The following is a 17,397-nucleotide window of genomic DNA, read 5'->3' as shown; positions in this document are numbered from 1 at the left end:
CAGGCTGGATCAGCCTGCTTATGGGATCGCTGGGGTATGCGTGTCGGCTTCTCCTCGCTCAGAGGAGGAGGAGACACGCGCTGCAGCCGGGAGGAGAGCTAGGAGAAGAAGAAGCCCACAGCATCGCGGGATCGCGGTATCGGATGAGTATGATTTTTTTTAATTATATTTAACATGTATTCGGTGTATAAGACGCACCCACTTTTCCCCCCCAGTTTTGGGGAAGAAAAAGTGCGTCTTATAGTCCGAAAAATACGGTAACATCTGAATCATTGCCCAGGGGTCTCTACCTGTCATTGTTAGTCCCATCTTATATTCCCCTGAATCTTTTCCTGTGGGGTTTTTTATTGTTAACCAGAGGGCATTGCCCTTCCCGGTCATGATTTGATTCTTTTTTATCGAGATTCTTTGGTATCTATCTATTACCATGGGGGGAATCCTTGCGTTACTGGTTTCCCTTTGTTTTGATAGGACCACTACGCAATCTCCTTTTTTGGAGATCCTTTTCCCTTACTCCCTTTATCTGACTCTGGTGTTCAATTACCCAAATTATAAAGATAATTACTACCATTAGGACCCATGCCACTATGACTGACCTTCCCATGGGACGTTTATAAAACCCTGGTTCGAGCATTCTACATCTTTTACCCCTCCCCATGGACCCCTCACACTATTGATTGCTTCACTGGGGTTCAGACAAGCTAGCCCCTATTAGGCCAACCTCCCTTTGTAGCCAGACTTTGTGTACAGTGATCGGGTGGGAAGTTCCCTAGCTCTCCTCCCAGCTCCAACTTTTTAACCAGTTTGGGTCAGGTGTATCCACGGAACTGGTTCAGCTATCTTCACTGCAGTTGGAGTGGTCAGTAGCACTTGGTAGGGTCCTTCCTACCTGGGCGAAGTCAAATTCTTCTTTTTTATGATTTTGATCCAGACCCAGTCTCCCGGTTTTACCAACCCTGTTTGGTTTTGAGGTTTTACATCACCTGGAATTAAATTAACTGACAACATTTCTTTTGACAATAACATTTTCTTCATGCAGTCTGCTAATGTAAAATCTACTTCTTCCTCAGCTGTAACTGAGGAAGGTGGTATGGTTGCCCATACAAAATCTCATATAGGGTCAGTACCCCTGAGGAGGGAGTAATCCTCATTCTTAGTAGGGCAAGGGGCAAGCAGTAAAGCCAATTCTTTCCTATTTCTGACATCAATTTCCTTAATTTACTTTTAAGTATTCCATTATGTCTTTCTACTAACCCTGCTGACTGCGGGTGGTAGACACAATGATTTTTCAAAGAAATATTAAAGTGTTTGCCCAGTTCTTGTACAACTTGATTCACAAAGTGGGTCCCGTTGTCACTATGTACAATGTACTTGGAATTCCAAACCTCTGAATTATTTCTTTTGTAATGGCCTCAGCCACACTGATTGCATCTGGGTGTGTGACTGAAAAACCTTCGACCCATTTGGATAACATGTCCAGAATGACTAGGCAAAACTTCTTGCTGTCACATTTAGTTAATTCTATATAATCCATACAAATCATATGAAAAGGATATGGCGGGAACCGGAAATACACCCTTTGTTGGCCCTAGGGCTCCTTGCGCATGGAATTTGTTGCAGACATGACATGATAAACAACATTTTTTTGTATAATTAGTAAATCCATACGTAGTAAATACCTTATTTACCATTTGTACCATTCCCCCCGTTGAGACATGGCTTTGCCCATGACTCAATACCACCGCATATCTAAACAAATTTTTAGGAAGAATCGGTTTATTCTCTGTTGACTTATAAATTCCATTGTCTAGGACAGCCCGTTTTTTTATCCATAGGTTTTGTTCAGATCTTGGGTGATGTTGCCTGCATATGTTGTAAAGTGTCTGAATCTAATGTCTCTGTTGGTCCTAGTTCCCTTCCAGAATAGGCCACCAGAGATGCTGCTGCTTCTATTGCAGCTCTGTCAGCTAAATCATTTCCTTGTATTACCACACAAGTGCCTTTAGTATGTGCTGCACATTTACAAATAGCTACTTTCTTTGGCAATTGAACAGCATCAAGTAATTGCAGTATTAAGTCTTTATGGTTATTAGTTTTACCTGTAGAGGTAATCATGTCCCTGTTTTTCCATTGTTGAGCAAAAACATGTACTGTTGAAAAAGCATATTGGCTATCTGTATATATATTGACTGTTTTATTTGCTGCTAATTCACATGCGCTAGTTAGCGCTACCAATTCAGCTGCTTGTGCAGAGAAATGCTGTGGTAATGCTTTAGCTTCAATTATTTCATCATTAGTAACCACAGCAGAACCTCTCTGATTTACTCCTGTCTTGTCTTTCTTGTAAGAGCCATTAACATAGTAAGTTACACCTGGTTTGTCATAGGGTATGTCCGTGAGGTCTTTTCTAGGAAGGATCCTATGCTCAATTTCCTCAAAGCAGTCATGTGGTTGACTGTCCGTTGGGATTGGTAACAATGGGGACAGGTGAGTGTGGTACATCTTTCAATAATTAGGTGTGGTTGGCTTAGCAATACTGTCATACAGGATAGATGTCTAGCCCGTGACAAATAAGCTATTTTATCCTGCAGCAGGATCACAGATACTGCATGAGAGACTCATAGAGTCAGAGGGTGGAATAGGACCACTGAAGCTGAGGACTGTACTGCTAAGGCTGCCGCCACCACAGCTTGTACACAATGAGGAAGGCTTCTAGCCACAGGATCCAATTGTGTAGAATGAAAAGCTATTGGTCTGTGTTTTGTGCCATGCAGTTGAGTTAGCACAAGTCATATAACCATCCCTGCAATCTACAGTCGGAAAAAACATTTTGTTGTAATTTGGCAGACCCAACACCGATGACCCCACAATCAACCGTTTTACCTCCACAAAGGTGTCTTTAGCTTCCTGTGTCCAACGATCTTGTCCTGTGCTGCCAATGGGTGGTCATAGATAAGCTTAGTCAAAGGTGAGACTACTGCCGAATAGTTTGGGATCCAGCTCCTACAAAAATTTGCTGTTCCTAGAAAAGACATCATACCTTTTTTTGTTATTGGCTTAGGTGCCTGAAGAATTGTCTCCTTTCGTTTTTGATCTAGGATTCTTCCTTCATGTGAAAGAGTATACCAGATATCGGACTTCCTCTTTCCACAGTTGTAACTTGTCCTTGCTTACTTTGTGTCCCTGTTCTGCCAGAAATTTTAGCAAGGCTAAGGTATCCTGCTTACAACTTTCTAAATCTGGGGAAGCAAGCAGAATATCATCTACATACAACAATATTTGGCTAACACATGGTGGGTCAAACTGTGCCATATTGTTCGACATTTCCTGTGAAAATATTGTGGGACTTTCACAGTACCCATGTGGCAGCCCGGTGTATGTGTACTGCTTACCCTTGTAGGTGAAAGCAAACCAGAATTGGCTATCTGGGTGGACTGGTAGTGAGAAAAATGCATTGCTGAAATCTACTACTGAAAAATACCGACTGTTTGGTTTTAAATCGTTTAACAGTATGTGAGGGTCTGGTACTGCTGGTGCTGTGGGTATTACTGCCTCATTTACTGCTTGCATTTCAAAAATAGAAAAATGAAGGATCACCTTTATCATTTGAAACCTATAAAGATTACAACAAAAAATGTAAAAAGGAGATAAAATGTGCAAAACTTTAAAATGAAAGATTGCAAAGGAAAGTAGGGCAACCCCCCCCCAATTTTTCAAATATAATAATAGCAAAAAGTTCAGATCTGAGCATGTAGGCCCCTTAAAGGATGTCGCTAGGTTGGTAACTGGGGATAAAGACAAGGCAGATTTACTAAACACCTTTTTAGCTCTGTGTACACGAAGAAAAATGGCACAGCTCAAGTCCAAATTTATAATAGCAATGTCACTGCCTTAAATGAGTCACAATGGCTCAGAATTGATATGATTGAGAAACAGATGGGAAAAATTAAGGTTGACAAAGCACCAGGACCTGATGGATTACATCCACGTGTCCTCAAAGAGCTGAGCTCAGTTATTTCAAAGCCATTATTTCTAATTTTTAGAGACTCTTTAGTCACTGGCAAGGTACCGATGGATTGGCGTAAGGCCAATGTGGTTCCTATCTTCAAAAAGGGAGCAAAGTCATTACCAGGTAACTACAGACCCGTTAGTTTAATGTCCATAGTTGGAAAGGTCTTAGAGAGTTTGATAAAGAGCCACATATAGGAGTTTCTGCTAGAAAATAGTATTATAAGTGATAGTCAGCATGGCTTCAAGAAAGACAGAAGTTGTCAAACAAATCTACTCTCTTTTTATGAGGAAGTAAATAAACAGTAAAAATCTGAAGCTCCCTATGTCACCTGCTGGTGCCACTGTGGTTTAGCACACTTTGCATGTGCTTCCACTGGCAACCAGTAGGTAGCTTGCTGCAGAGTTACCTCCTGGTTTAACTACACTTTTTGCTCCTAATTAGTAGGCCTTTAAATTTTGGTTTCACATGCCTCCCTTTGCTTTAGCATTGGACCTGAATCCTTGTACTAGAATCCTTGTTGGTGCTCTGCCCACTTGCCCTCTGAAATCCTGTCCTAGCCCTGTTCCTGCACCTAGCATTTTTGTTAATTATATATAGTTGTAAATAACTTATTGTCTCTGTATGTCACATATCATAATTTTCTTTCTCATACATGGCTCAATGAAAGAGCCTCCTAGCAAAAAGATGTCAATCCTTTATAAATTCAAAGTTATCAAAGTTCTTGGACAGGCAAAAACTTATCATTAATTCCAAAACCTCGATTTCAAGATCCGTGAGGGTGCTTTGGGATAGAATAATTGTGTTTAGCTTGTGGTTACTGGTGCTAACTTGACCACATACTGATTCATTGATCCTACTAACTGTGGTCTTACCAAAGTATGCCCAAGATTGGTGCCTAAAATAAAGATGCTGAAAAGGTGCTGAAAAAAGGTTCCCAATACCTTAGAATTAAAAACTGTTGACTGACAGAAACATCGATTTTGAGATAGGGGCCAAGTTCGGGCCCATCGCTGGTCTGGGGTACTAACAGCTAGCCAGGTGGAAACTTGCGTTCCACCTGCCTTAGCTACATGTGCCCCATGTGTATGCATCAGCTTTCTGAGACATGAGATTCTGAGACATGTCACTTCCGGTGGTGGGTGGAACCTGTGTGGCAGCTTTGATTTTTGCTTTCGGGATATGTTAGTTCCTGTGGTGGGTGAAGCTTGTCAGCTCCATTGGGAGGCATGTCATTTGGAGCTGAGGCATATAGGGCATGCCAGGTAGTAATCACTGTAGAATGGAGGATGTATGTAGAATGTAGAACGGAGGAATGATTATTTGAACAGTTTTCTTTGAGGCACCACGGTTTTGACTGGCAAATGGTAAATAGCCTAATGGATGTGGATCTCTTTTGGTTTTCTCTGTGACATGGTAGCATTCTAAGTAACACGTTTTTTAATATATAATATAGGTACATGTTTATGGTTTTAGAAATGATTCATTATGTCATCATGTATATGTATAATAAGATAATTGTAATGGGAAGATGGTTTTTTAAGTTATTTAGTGATATTTGAATATAGCAGACACAATTAGGTGGTGGTTCCCAAATTATGGTGCTATTGAAGAATGTGGAAAACACTGTTAGAATACACTCCTCTAGGAGTGGGACTAATAAAGGGTATTGATTAGTAATTAACCAATAGCATGTGGTGATTGTCCAGATTCATACAAGCTGGACTGTAGTTATGTGTAGGTATTTGTTGAGCACGTGGATTTATCAATTTGGTTTTCTACATGGCACTTGCATAAGGGTGTATGCATTTGGGTTATATGAAATCTAATGTCAGTACCAAAAGAATTTATAGGGAGTCAATCTTGGATTGAGTTTGGATTAGTGTTATGGCAGTCACCTTTGTTTTAAAGGATGTGTTATGTAGGATTGTTCATGTCACACGTATCTCCTCCTTACTAAAGCACAGGTGTCTCTCTCCTGCGCATGCGGGCAGTTCTGATGCTGGGTGTGCCTCTGTTTCTAAGCTTTATCAACTCCATCCAATCCGCTGGCCAATCAGAAAATAGCCTCTTGATCAGCCCTGCATCCTGTGTTCGTGCAACAAGTCTTCACTCCTGCTGAGCCCCTAGTTCTGTGCTAGTTCCTGTATACCTGTTGCTTAATCCAGTGTTTCCGGTGTCCAGCTCCTGTGTTACCCCCTCCTTGTCCAGTCTGTTGGTTCCCAGCCAACATCCCTGTGCTGTTCCAGTGTTGCTGTCTATCTGTGGATATCCCTGCATCACCTGAGCCTCCTGTTGTTTCCAGTGTCCCCTGTGTCTGCAGTAGCTTCTGTGTCACTGGTCTCTGCCTCCTGGATCCCTGGCTATTGACCCCTGCCGTGTGAACTGACCTTTCTTGCTTGCTGCCCACCTCAACCCTGGCTTTCCTTGACTGATCCTTCTGTGTTGGGATTTGGTACCGCGTTTTGCCCACCTTGGTGTGCCCAAGAACGGCAACTTGGCAGTAACCAGCGGCGCAACATCCTCACCATCAGAGGCTCTGAAGAAAACCTGGTTACTGCTTAGACTGCGTCTTGACCCTTCCCAGGGCTCACACCACCTCCACCCCCTAGCGGTCCTGTCTCTCCGTGCGTGACAAGTTACATATGTTTTAATTTTAGCCTCTTAATGTTAAAAAGGCTATGTAAAATATGAAAAGGGCATTCCAAAAAAATAAAAGTAAAGGATCACCAACATCATTTGAAAATTATAAGACTATAACAAAAGATGTAAAAAAGAAAAAGATCAGATCTGAGCTGTAGGCTCTTTAAAGGATGTCTTGGGGTTGGTAACTGGGGATAAAGAAAAGGCAGATTTACTAAACATTTCCTTTAGCTCTGTATACACAAAGGAAAATGGCAGACTCAAGTCTAAATTTAAAAAAGCAATGTCACTGCCACAATGGTTTAAAATTTATATGATTTTAAAACTGTTGGATAAAATTAAGGTTGATAAAGCACCAGGACCTAAAGAATTTCGTCCATGTGTCTTCAAGGAGCTGAGCTCAGTTAGTTTAAAGCCATTGTTTCTAATTTTTAGAGACTCTTTAATCACTGCCATGGTATCAATGAATTGGTGTGTGATATCTAGCCCTAAAAAGGGAGCAAAGTCAGTACTAAGTAACTACAGACTGGTAAGTTTAACTTCTTTAGTTGGAAAGATCCTAGAGAGTTTGATAAAGATCCACATAGAGGAGTTTCTGCTAAAAATTAGACACTGGAGTAGCAGTTGATATCGTGTGCTTGGACTTTGGAAAAGCATTTGACTCAGTAGCCCACAAATGGTTAATATGCAAGTTAGAACCTATAGGTTCAGAAAGTTCTATGTGTAAAAGTATAGAGAACTGGCTTTAGGACCACATCCAGAGAGTAGTGATAATGACTCATTCTCTAAATGGTCTAAAGTTATGAGTTTAGGTTATATGGCGTACCCAAGTGTTCAGTGTTGGAACCTTTACTGTTTAACATCTTTATAAATGATATAGAGTTTGGGATTAAAAGTACCATTCCTGTCTTTGCTGATAACACCAGTCTATGTAATGGAAGTCCATTCAGGGTGTCTATAACCTACAAGAAGACCTGGATGTACTGTTTGACTGGGCAGCCAAGTGGCAATGATAATTATAATAATAAATGTAAATCTATGCACTTGGGGGCTGACAACATGCATGCTCCATACTATCTGGGGAAAATACATTTGGTGGAGTAAAAAATGGAAAGTGATCTGGGGTTTTGGTAGATCATGGACCTAATAATAGCATGCAATGCCAAGCTGCAAGATCTAAAGCTAGCAAAGTACTTCTTGCATTAAAAAAAGAAAAGACTGCAGAGAATGTGACATAATCTTGCCCCTGTACAAAGCATTTGTCAGACCTCATCTGGAATATGCAGTCCACTTTTGGGTACCAGTTCACAAAAAGGATTTTGTGAAATTGGAGAGTGTGCAGAGAAGGGAAACTAAACTAATAAAAGGGATGGAGGAGCTCAGCTATGAGGAGAAATTAGCTGAACTGTATCTACTCTCTCTTGAGAGGAGACATTTAAGGGGGATATGATCACCCTAAATAAATAAATAAAGAACTCTCTTCCCAATTATTCATTTTAAGGTCATTAGGACAAGGGGAATTTTTTGTGTCTGTAGGAAAAGAAATTTAGTCTCCAGATAAGGAAGGAATTCTTTACAGTAAGGTCTGCGTAAATATGGAATAGGCTTCCTCAGGAGTTAGTTTTAGCAAGCATATTAGATTGCTTTATAGAAAACCTCAATGCTTTGGTAGAAGCAAAAAATTTAATTGTACCAGGTCTTTTTTTGGCTTCCTTTTGGGTCTTTATGTCTAAAAGTTTTTTTGGGGGGTTATGTTTATTTCCCTAGTGGTTGAACCTACATAGTTACATAGTAGGTTAGACTGAGAAAAGACATATGTCCATTAAGTTCAGTCACTAGGGAAATAAACATATCCTAGATATAAAACCCTATAAGACATAGTTGGTCCAGAGGAAGGCAAAAAAAACCTTGGTACAACTTGCTTCAACAGGGAAAAAAATTTCTTCCTGATTCCATGAGGCAATCGGATGTTCCCTGGATCACAGTCACTGTTATTTTTACTTTAAAGCCTTAATACCCAGTTATATTCTGTGCTTCTAGAAAAAACATCCAGCTTTTTCTTATAGCAATCTATAGTAGTTGCTGAAACTACTTCCTAAGGGAGCTGATTCCACATTTTCACAGACCTTACAGTGAAGAATCCCTTCCTTATCCGGAGCTTAAACTTCTTTTCCTCTTGTTTTTTGTAATGATCTCAAAGGGAATAAGGGAGAATAGATTCAGTTAAGCTAATCTCTCCTCATAGCTGAGCTCCTCCATTCCTTTTATTCATTTAGTTGCCCTTCTCTGCACTCTCTCCAATTCCACAATGTCCTTTTTGTGACCTGGTGCCCAAAACTGGACTGCATATTCCAGATGTGGTTTGACCAGTGCTTAGTACAGGGGCAGGATTTTGTCTCCATCTCTGCAGTCTTTTCCTCATTTATTATAAGAAAGTACTTTACTAGCTTTAGATATTGCAGCTTGGCATTGCATGCTGTTATTAAGTCTATGATCTACCAGAACCCCCAGATCCTTTTCCATTTCTGACTCCCCCAAATGTATCCCCCTAGACAGTATGAAGCATGCATGTTGTTAGCTCCAAAGTGCATAATTTTACATTTATCTGTATTAAATTTAATTTTCCACTTGGCTGTCCAATCAAACAGTACATCCAGGTCTGTTTGTAGATTATAGACATTCTGTGTAGACTTAATTCCATTACATAGTTTGGTGTCATCTGTAAACACAGAAATGGTACTTTTAATCCCAAATTCTATATCATTTATGAAGATGTTAAACAGTAAAGGTCCCAACACTGAACCCTGAGGTACACCACTAATACCCTTAGAGCATTCAGAGTATGAATCATTAATTACAACTCTCTGGATGTGATCTTGAAGCCAGTTCTCTATCCAATTACAGATTGACTTTTCTAAACCTATCGACCCTAACTTGCATATTACCCATCTGTGGGGTACAGTGTCAAATGTTTTAGCAAAGTCCAAGTACACTATATCAACTGCTATTCCACTGTCTACCTGTTTACTTACTTCCTCATAAAAAGAGAGTAAATTTGATTAACAACTTCTGTCTTTCTTGAAGCCATGCTGGCCTTACGCCAATCCATCAGTACCTTGCCAGTGACTAAAGAGTCATTAAAATTAAAAATAATGGCTTTGAAATAACTGAGCTCAGCTCTTTGAGGACAAGTGGATGTAATCCATCAGGTCCTGGGGCTTCGTCAACCTTAATTTTTCCCAGCTGTTTCTCAATCATATCAATTCTGAGCCATTGTGACTCATTTAGCCAGTGACATTGCTATTATGAATTTGGACTTGAGCTCTGTCATTTTCCTTCGTGTACACAGAGCTAAAAAAAAGTGTTTAGTAAATCTGCCTTGTCTTTATCCCCAGTTACCAACCTAGCGACATCCTTAAAGGGGCCTACATGCTCAGATCTGAACTTTTGGCTATTATTATATTTGAAAAATTTTTGGGGGTTTGCCTTAATTTTCTTTGCAATCAGTCTTAATTTTGAAGTTTTGCACTTTTTATCTTCTTTTTACATCTTTTGTTATATTCTTTATGGGTTTCAAATGATGAAGATGATCCTTCATTTTTATGTTTTTGGAATGCCCTTTTCTTGTTCCTTATGGCTTTTTTAACATCAGCTCTAAGCCACATAGGTTTTAATTTTAGCCTCTTAAACTTATTACCCATTGGAATATATTTTTTAGTTTGCTTTTGTAGAACAGACTTGAAACATTCCTTTGAGGACAACATTGTCTTCCATCCAAGTCACAAAGAGCCGCTCTCAATATTGGAAAATTTGGTCTCTTAAAATTAAATGTTTTTATCCTGTTTTTGCTTCCTGTTTACAGCTAACATTAAATAAAATCATATTGTGGTCACTGTTACCCAGATTCCCTTTTTTTTTGCACATTTGTTATAAGCTCTGCATTGTTAGAAAGAACTAGGTCCAGCAGAGTATCATTTCTAGTTGGGGCTTCTATAAACTGTACCATAAAATTATCTTTTATCTATTATCTTTTATCTATCTATTAAATTCACAAATTTCCTCCCTTTTGCTGTTCCTGTAGTGCCATTACTCAATGTCAGGGTAGTTGAAATCTCCCATGATTAAAACACTTCCACTTTTTGCTGCTTTTTCTATCTGCTAGTAGTTGATTTTCTATTTCTTCCTTAGCACTGGGGGGCCTATAGCAGACTCCAATCATTAATTGTGTGTTATTCAACCCCACATTCAACTCCACCAATAATGCCTCAACCTCATCGCTTGTTCCATCTGCAATTTCTTCTTTCACATTCACTTTTAGACAGACACTACCACCCTTTCGTTTGACTCTGTCTTTACAAAAGAGAGTATTCCCAGGAATATTGCCAGTCATGCGAAGAACAAAGCCAGGATTCAGCAATGCCAACTAAGTCATAATTCTGTTCACTCATTAAGGCTTCCAACTCCCCTATCTTGTTTGCTAGACTTCTAGCATTGGTGAACAGGCTCTTTAAACCATTGCTGCTTTTACCATCCGTGTTTGCCAAAACATTTTGTTTTTCAATACAACTAGTACTGCACAATCCAATGTTTGTTTGTAACATGGAAAGCTCCTCACAATTATCCATAATCCTCTGCCCAACTATCCCCAATCCACCCTCCACTAGTGTCTGACCCCTGACTAACCTTTCTGCCACCTTATTTTACTGTCCCACCCCCGTCTGTCCTAGTTTAAATATCCCTCCATGATTCCCCTAAATCTTTCCCCTAGCACAGCAGACCCCCTTTCATTTAGGTGCAAACCATCTCTGGCATACAGAATGTACCCCAATGAAAAGTCAGCCCAGTGCTCTATGAACCCAAACCCTTCCCTTCTACACCAGGACTTAAGCCCTTTAGCTGCCTAAGCTTTTGCGTTTAGCTGCCTAAGCTCCTTCTGCCTTTCCTGTGTTGCAAATGTCACAGGCAATATTCCAGAGAACATAGCCTTGGAGGTCCTTTTCTTCAACTTGAAACCTAGTTCCCTAAACTGATTTTTAAGGATCCTCAATCTTCCATTTATATTGTCATTGGTTCCAACATGGACCAAGACACCTGGGTCCTGTCCAGCCCCTCCCAGTAGTTTGTCCACTAGGTCCACCACATGCCGAACCCTGGCACCAGGGAGACAGCAAACCATTCGGTTGAATGGATCCAGGCGACAAACTATTCTATCAGTCCTCCTGATGATAGAATCCCCTATGACAACCAATTGTCTTTTCCTTCCTGCGTTTCCCTCCCCACCACAACTAGATGTGCTGCTCCACCAGCTGTTAGGGGTAGCAGTACCATCTAGAGTTGCCACCACAGGGTCTGCCACCTGCACATGTTCACATGACTTTGCAAACATGGGGTGCTCAAACCCAGGGCTGGCCTTCCTTTTCTGGGTGCCCCTACCACTCCCTCTAGTTACATTAACCCAACTCCCTAGATGCTCACCCTGATTAACCTCTCCACCCTCCACATCAAAGTCATTAACTGCCTGCTCAACGAGCAGGAGACCCCTCTCAAGGTGATCCAGTGATTTCAGTGCTGCAATGCGCTTCTCCAGCTCTCCAATGCGAGATACCAGAAAGGCGGCTTGCACACATCTGTCACAGTGGTATTCACCTAGGAGCTGTTGCTCCTTTTGTGCATACATATGGCAGACTGTGCACTGAACCAAATCTTCCTTCTTGGAAGATTTCCTTCCTTCAACCTCAGATCGGGGCTTTTATCATACTTCCCATGGAGGTCAGATTGATCTCCCGATCGTGATGCTGATGCATACTTTATGCATACACAAATATACAGTACTAGCTATATTAGTAGCATTTGAAGCAACATTTAAGGAAATAAATGCAACACCAGTGTTAATACAGAAGCATGCATTTAAATCAATGAGATACACATGTTTGCTGTGATGTGTTTTCTGTTGACTCCCAGTTAACCCTATTTGAGTTACATCTAGGGAATAAAATACCATTATTTTGCATTCTTTTGCAAGCAAGCATCTACATGTAGCACTTCCTCCCTCAGGAGGGGCTGGATATTTCCAGTTCTCTTGACTATGCCACCTACTCTGGTCTGGTTCAATACACCAATGGAATGAGTTCAAACAAAAAGGGGTTTATTTAAGAGGGGGTTTATTTGTTTATTTAACATATAATAAAGAATAAAAAAAACTTGAATGGAGCGCTCATGAGTCAAACAGTTCTCCTTGGAAAGAGCAAGGGGGGCGGGGGGATAAAAAATCCAGTTCTGACATGAACATATAACGATTCCTCTCATTTCCAACAGGGACTTCCCAACAATGCAATGAGTTAATGTAAGGATAAGGGCAAAAGAGAGAAAAAAAAGAATCAAAGCCACCAGCAGGCAAACAGCTAACAGGATTGAGTTCCAAGGCAGGAATAGGTTATATCCTACACTCCAGTTCCTATAAGCCAGCAGGCAGTACATATCTGAAGGTCCACAGCCAGCTGTTCCACTTTGAAGGGTTGCTCAGTCTTACAGCAGATGCACTAGTCTCATTGCTTCTGCCACCTTACATCTTGCTGCTCTCTTAATCAATTTGCCCAGGCTGGGCAGGTTCTCCACTAGGGAGTCTCTCCCCTCTTTAGGGGAGGTGTCTTTAGGTGTCTTTATACAATATAATAACATTGCTAACAGCATTAAACTTAAAGTCTTTAAAGGACATAAACACATCTGCTCACTTACAGGGGCTACATACAGGTAAATGCTTGCTCCCTCATGACTACTTACAAGAACATTCTCCTTTCCTTGTTTTTTCTGAAGGATTCAGCTGTCACAAAACAATGCTTAATTGGATTTGCAATGCATTTTAGTTATTTCAACAATTTCAAGGTTTTTAGAAGATACAGTGTTGATAGAGGTGAAGCACAAAACACATGCTTAGAATTAGGTTCCTGGCAATTCTGCTACAAAATAAATCTCATTATTTTACCTTTTGTTTAATGACGTAATAATGTGACCCAATTTCAATTATTTCAATGTCTGTGGACATATTTGTTTATAGCAAAACCATAAGCCCGATTTTTTTTTATTGTACTCAAAAAAATTGTACCGTTTTCCAGAAGTATTCTATCCAGTCCAATGATCCCAGAAGTATTGCCTCCCTATTTCTTCCAAGACAGCAGTAAAATAATTTTAAAGGACTGTGTCTGCCCACAGTAAAATTCTGTTTATGTATATAGTTATATAAAAGTAGTTCCACTGGACATTCTTTTTTTTTTACACTTTGTTTTTCTCTGTCTACCTTTGATGACATAATTTCTCAGAGATTAGTGAAAGTAGGTGGTCTTTGTTATAGCAGACACATTTGTACTCCTGCTGATCCATCCACGTCCATCTGTAATCAATCCCAGCCTATCCAACCACCGTTGGTATGCTATTGTTGTACTTGCCAATTTTGTCCTAGTGAAATGTGTATTTTGTTGTATTAGAGCACTTTGACTGTAATCTTTGTGATGATGTAGTTCTGTTAATTATTTTAGGAGCAGTATGCTTTTACATATTTGTTGTTTTATGTAGTTTTTGCTGTATTCATATATGTGTGTTTGTTCTGAATTTTCCACTGATTTTGGACTATTGTTTGTTTTTTCTAGTTTTACCTTCTCTCGATCTCAGGTAAATATATGAACAAGTTTCTGGAACCTACACAGTGTGGTGACTGGAAGACAAGTTAACCTTTTAAATCATTATGGACAATAATGGGCAGAGCACCTAGAAAGTGAAGATTTAGGTTTAGGAAACATCTAGATGTGGTAATTATATCTAACAGTATACTAAAAAATGTATGTCTTGTCTTGAATTCATCCAGAAAAAAAGCAATGCACCTTGTGGCATGCCTAGGCATTCCCATGTGTACTGTTTCATTGCTATGGAAATCTTTGACATTGCTGACCCTGTTAGTCTGGAGAGATTTGGAGGGAGATTTGGTGATGCTCTTTAATGCTGCTCACTGTTCTCCTTGCTGGATCCTGAGGAAGTATGAAGCCCTTCCTCTACTGTGGGGAAAGACCAACTACATGTAGACTACAGTTACAGAAATAGTGGTGACCAGTCCTGTGCCCCCTGCTTGGCTTTTATGGGACATGTTCCAGTGTTTAGTTCTAATTAAGATTTAATATAGTAGTAGCAGAATTATTCATAGTAGTTAAATTTGTCATAGCAGTGTAAGTAAACAGTGTTTTAAGTCAGCTTGTAAATACAATAATATTCCACTATATTCCTTTCAATTTGTTCCTTAAAAATCCTCATATATGTTGATAACTTTTTTTTTCACCACCACTAACACCAATTATAGAACTATGTTTTCCACTTACTAGCAATGTAATAGGACTTACTGTTCAATACTTGTGACCCCTACACTGTGTACACTTTGTGGTACGTTCTGTCTTGACCAAAATATTACATGTCTCTACAGTTCACAGTTGCTAAACATTCTTCAATTAGTCAACGTTGTCAAAACTTTAAGGTACACTCAAAGCATAAGCTCTCTGCCTTTATTATGGAAAAGCATATGTAATAGAATTGCCTATTTATCAATTCCTACATAATATTTGTTCTGCTGCACAGAGCTGTGGGGTGAATAAGATGTCCTGCAACAGTGATAGCGACTATAAAACAAAAGGGAAGCTCTGTTAGCCCCCTTCCTTAAGCAGTGATATAGTTAATCACAGTCATATCAGCTTTATCTGTAAATTATTCTAGAGAACATAATAAAGGCACTATATTACTATAAAAGCAATAAAAAATGAAATTCATAAACCATAATACTATTGCTCCAAGTTTAAATAACATAGATTTATCAGACAATCCCAAATGTCCTAAAAATGTGCTCCTCTTCTGTTCAAGAGTTTGTTTACATTTGGAATCCTTAACGTCCCCAGGATCATGCAATAGGAGTGACATCACTCCCATATACACAAGCATTTCAGAGGTTTTCAGTAATTTACTTTTCTCATCTCCATTTTTCCCATGTTTAGGTTGGTAATTTTAGATCGGGGTGGAAGCTTATGAATAAGAAGGAAGGGCATTTTTAACAAAAGATCCTCTTTACATCAAAACTTTGTACTTTGATAGGATAACATTTCCTATATCATATCCTTACACTCTAAATTTTTAATATATATTTCAGGTGCATAAATACAAGGGGTTATCTAGCCATTTTTATCACCTTGCTTTTATGAGTCATATTCCATACAGCACATTTTCTAACTGAAGCAATTTCACTCTCACTAAAATTTTGCCTTCATCTTGGTGGTGAAGGCATATGGCAAAGCAACATATTTTGGGTTATGACCAGTATTAGCATATTAGAGTGATCAAAGTATTAGGACTTCTGAGGGTTTCTATAAGTTCATTAAGTTAAAACCTTAAGTATAGCTTGTTTTAATTAAATATTTTTTTCTCAGTTAGAATGGAGGAGGATTCAACCGATGCAATGGATTATGGCTACACTTCTGGTACAATACAACCACAGCCAATATGTGAACAAGAAGAAGCTAAACAATTTTTAACATATTATATTTCTCCTTTGTTTTTTATACTATTTTGTGTAAGTGTACTTGGTAACAGTGTCATTCTAATTATTCTGGTTAGAAAGGAAAAGTTTAACTCAGTAACTAATATTTTTTTCCTAAACCTGATTGTTTCTGATTTATTATTCTCTACTACATTGCCTTTCATAGCAATTGATCATTCTCATAACTGGATTTTTGGAAAGGTATTTTGTAAAATGCATGTAGCTGCTTTTCAGATTGGTTTTCAAAGTTTTGTTATCTTTATCACGCTAATAACAATTGATCAGTACTTTACCATAGTTCATTCTTGGTCTACAACATCAAGATCAAGAGTGAAATGTGCTGTTTATATAAGTTGCTCTGCTTGGTTACTTAGTATGCTTTTCAGTATTCCAGACATTAGCATTTATGCAGTGGTGAATAATGACTATGGGGCAGCAGTATGTAAAGCTCACTTTAGTGTTGAAGAACAAACATACTGGTGGTTAATTTTAGGCCATTATAAACATTTTGTTCTGTTCTACATTTGCCCTCTAGCTTTTATTATAATATGCTATGTTGGTATAGGGGTAAAATTAGCCAAATGTCATATCAGAAAAAAATCAAGAGTTCTAAAGGTTATATCATTCATTGCTGTAATTTTTTTTCTTTGTTGGACGCCATACAATGTACTTATGTTTCTTATGTTCAAAAAACACATTGATTTGTTTGCACATTGCAACAGCCCTCTGCAGTATGTATTTCATATCTGCCAAGCTGTTGTTTACATTCATTGTTGCATGAACCCATTTCTTTATGCTCTTTTGGGGACAAAGTTCAGAAGACATTTTAACTGTACTTTCAAAAGATTTGGATCAAAAAGTATGTCACAACAGCAAGACCTAAGCTTAAAAACAAGCATGATTAATGGTTTGTAATAAAGCAAAATGAAAAGAAATGTTTTTTTTCCAATACCTTATAGGGAACCTACCAATATCATTGTAAATACATTGTTCCCAAATTTAAGAAATTCTATAGAGATATTGTGGTAAATCTGTGTTTCTACCATGCAGGCAGTAAACCTGTGCTTTGTCCTGTTAACAAGGAAATCTCTGTGTAAACTCCAAGTTGTCGCATTGTCTTGCATTGAATTGAAAGTTCTCACTCATACCATGAGACAAGACTTAAAGTTCAGCATATAAT

General features: G+C 39.0%; 1 protein-coding gene across 5 annotated transcripts in view; it reads left to right on the top strand.

Moving 5' to 3' along the window:
• The window catches only part of LOC140331181 (C-C chemokine receptor type 3-like), a 24,886-nt gene extending 7,734 nt beyond the window's left edge, over window positions 1–17,152 (top strand). The window contains exons 2-4 of one of the 5 annotated variants that reach the window (XM_072411967.1): window positions 14,296–14,317; window positions 15,117–15,167; window positions 16,108–17,152. In XM_072411967.1, the coding sequence (XP_072268068.1) occupies window positions 16,113–17,132 (1,020 nt within the window). In that variant the 5' untranslated portion in view covers window positions 14,296–14,317; window positions 15,117–15,167; window positions 16,108–16,112 and the 3' untranslated portion in view covers window positions 17,133–17,152. Of the gene's footprint in view, window positions 1–14,295; window positions 14,455–15,116; window positions 15,168–16,107 lie in introns of all 5 variants that reach the window. The other 4 variants (XM_072411964.1, XM_072411966.1, XM_072411965.1 and 1 more) reach the window with 4 other exon arrangements.
• Window positions 17,153–17,397: the final 245 nt, after the last annotated feature.

The sequence above is a fragment of the Pyxicephalus adspersus genome, chromosome 5 (genome assembly GCF_032062135.1).
Source record: "Pyxicephalus adspersus chromosome 5, UCB_Pads_2.0, whole genome shotgun sequence".
Lineage (NCBI taxonomy): Eukaryota > Metazoa > Chordata > Amphibia > Anura > Pyxicephalidae > Pyxicephalus > Pyxicephalus adspersus.
Note: the sequence above shows the minus strand (reverse complement) of the source record. Positions and strands in the feature narration are given on the sequence as shown.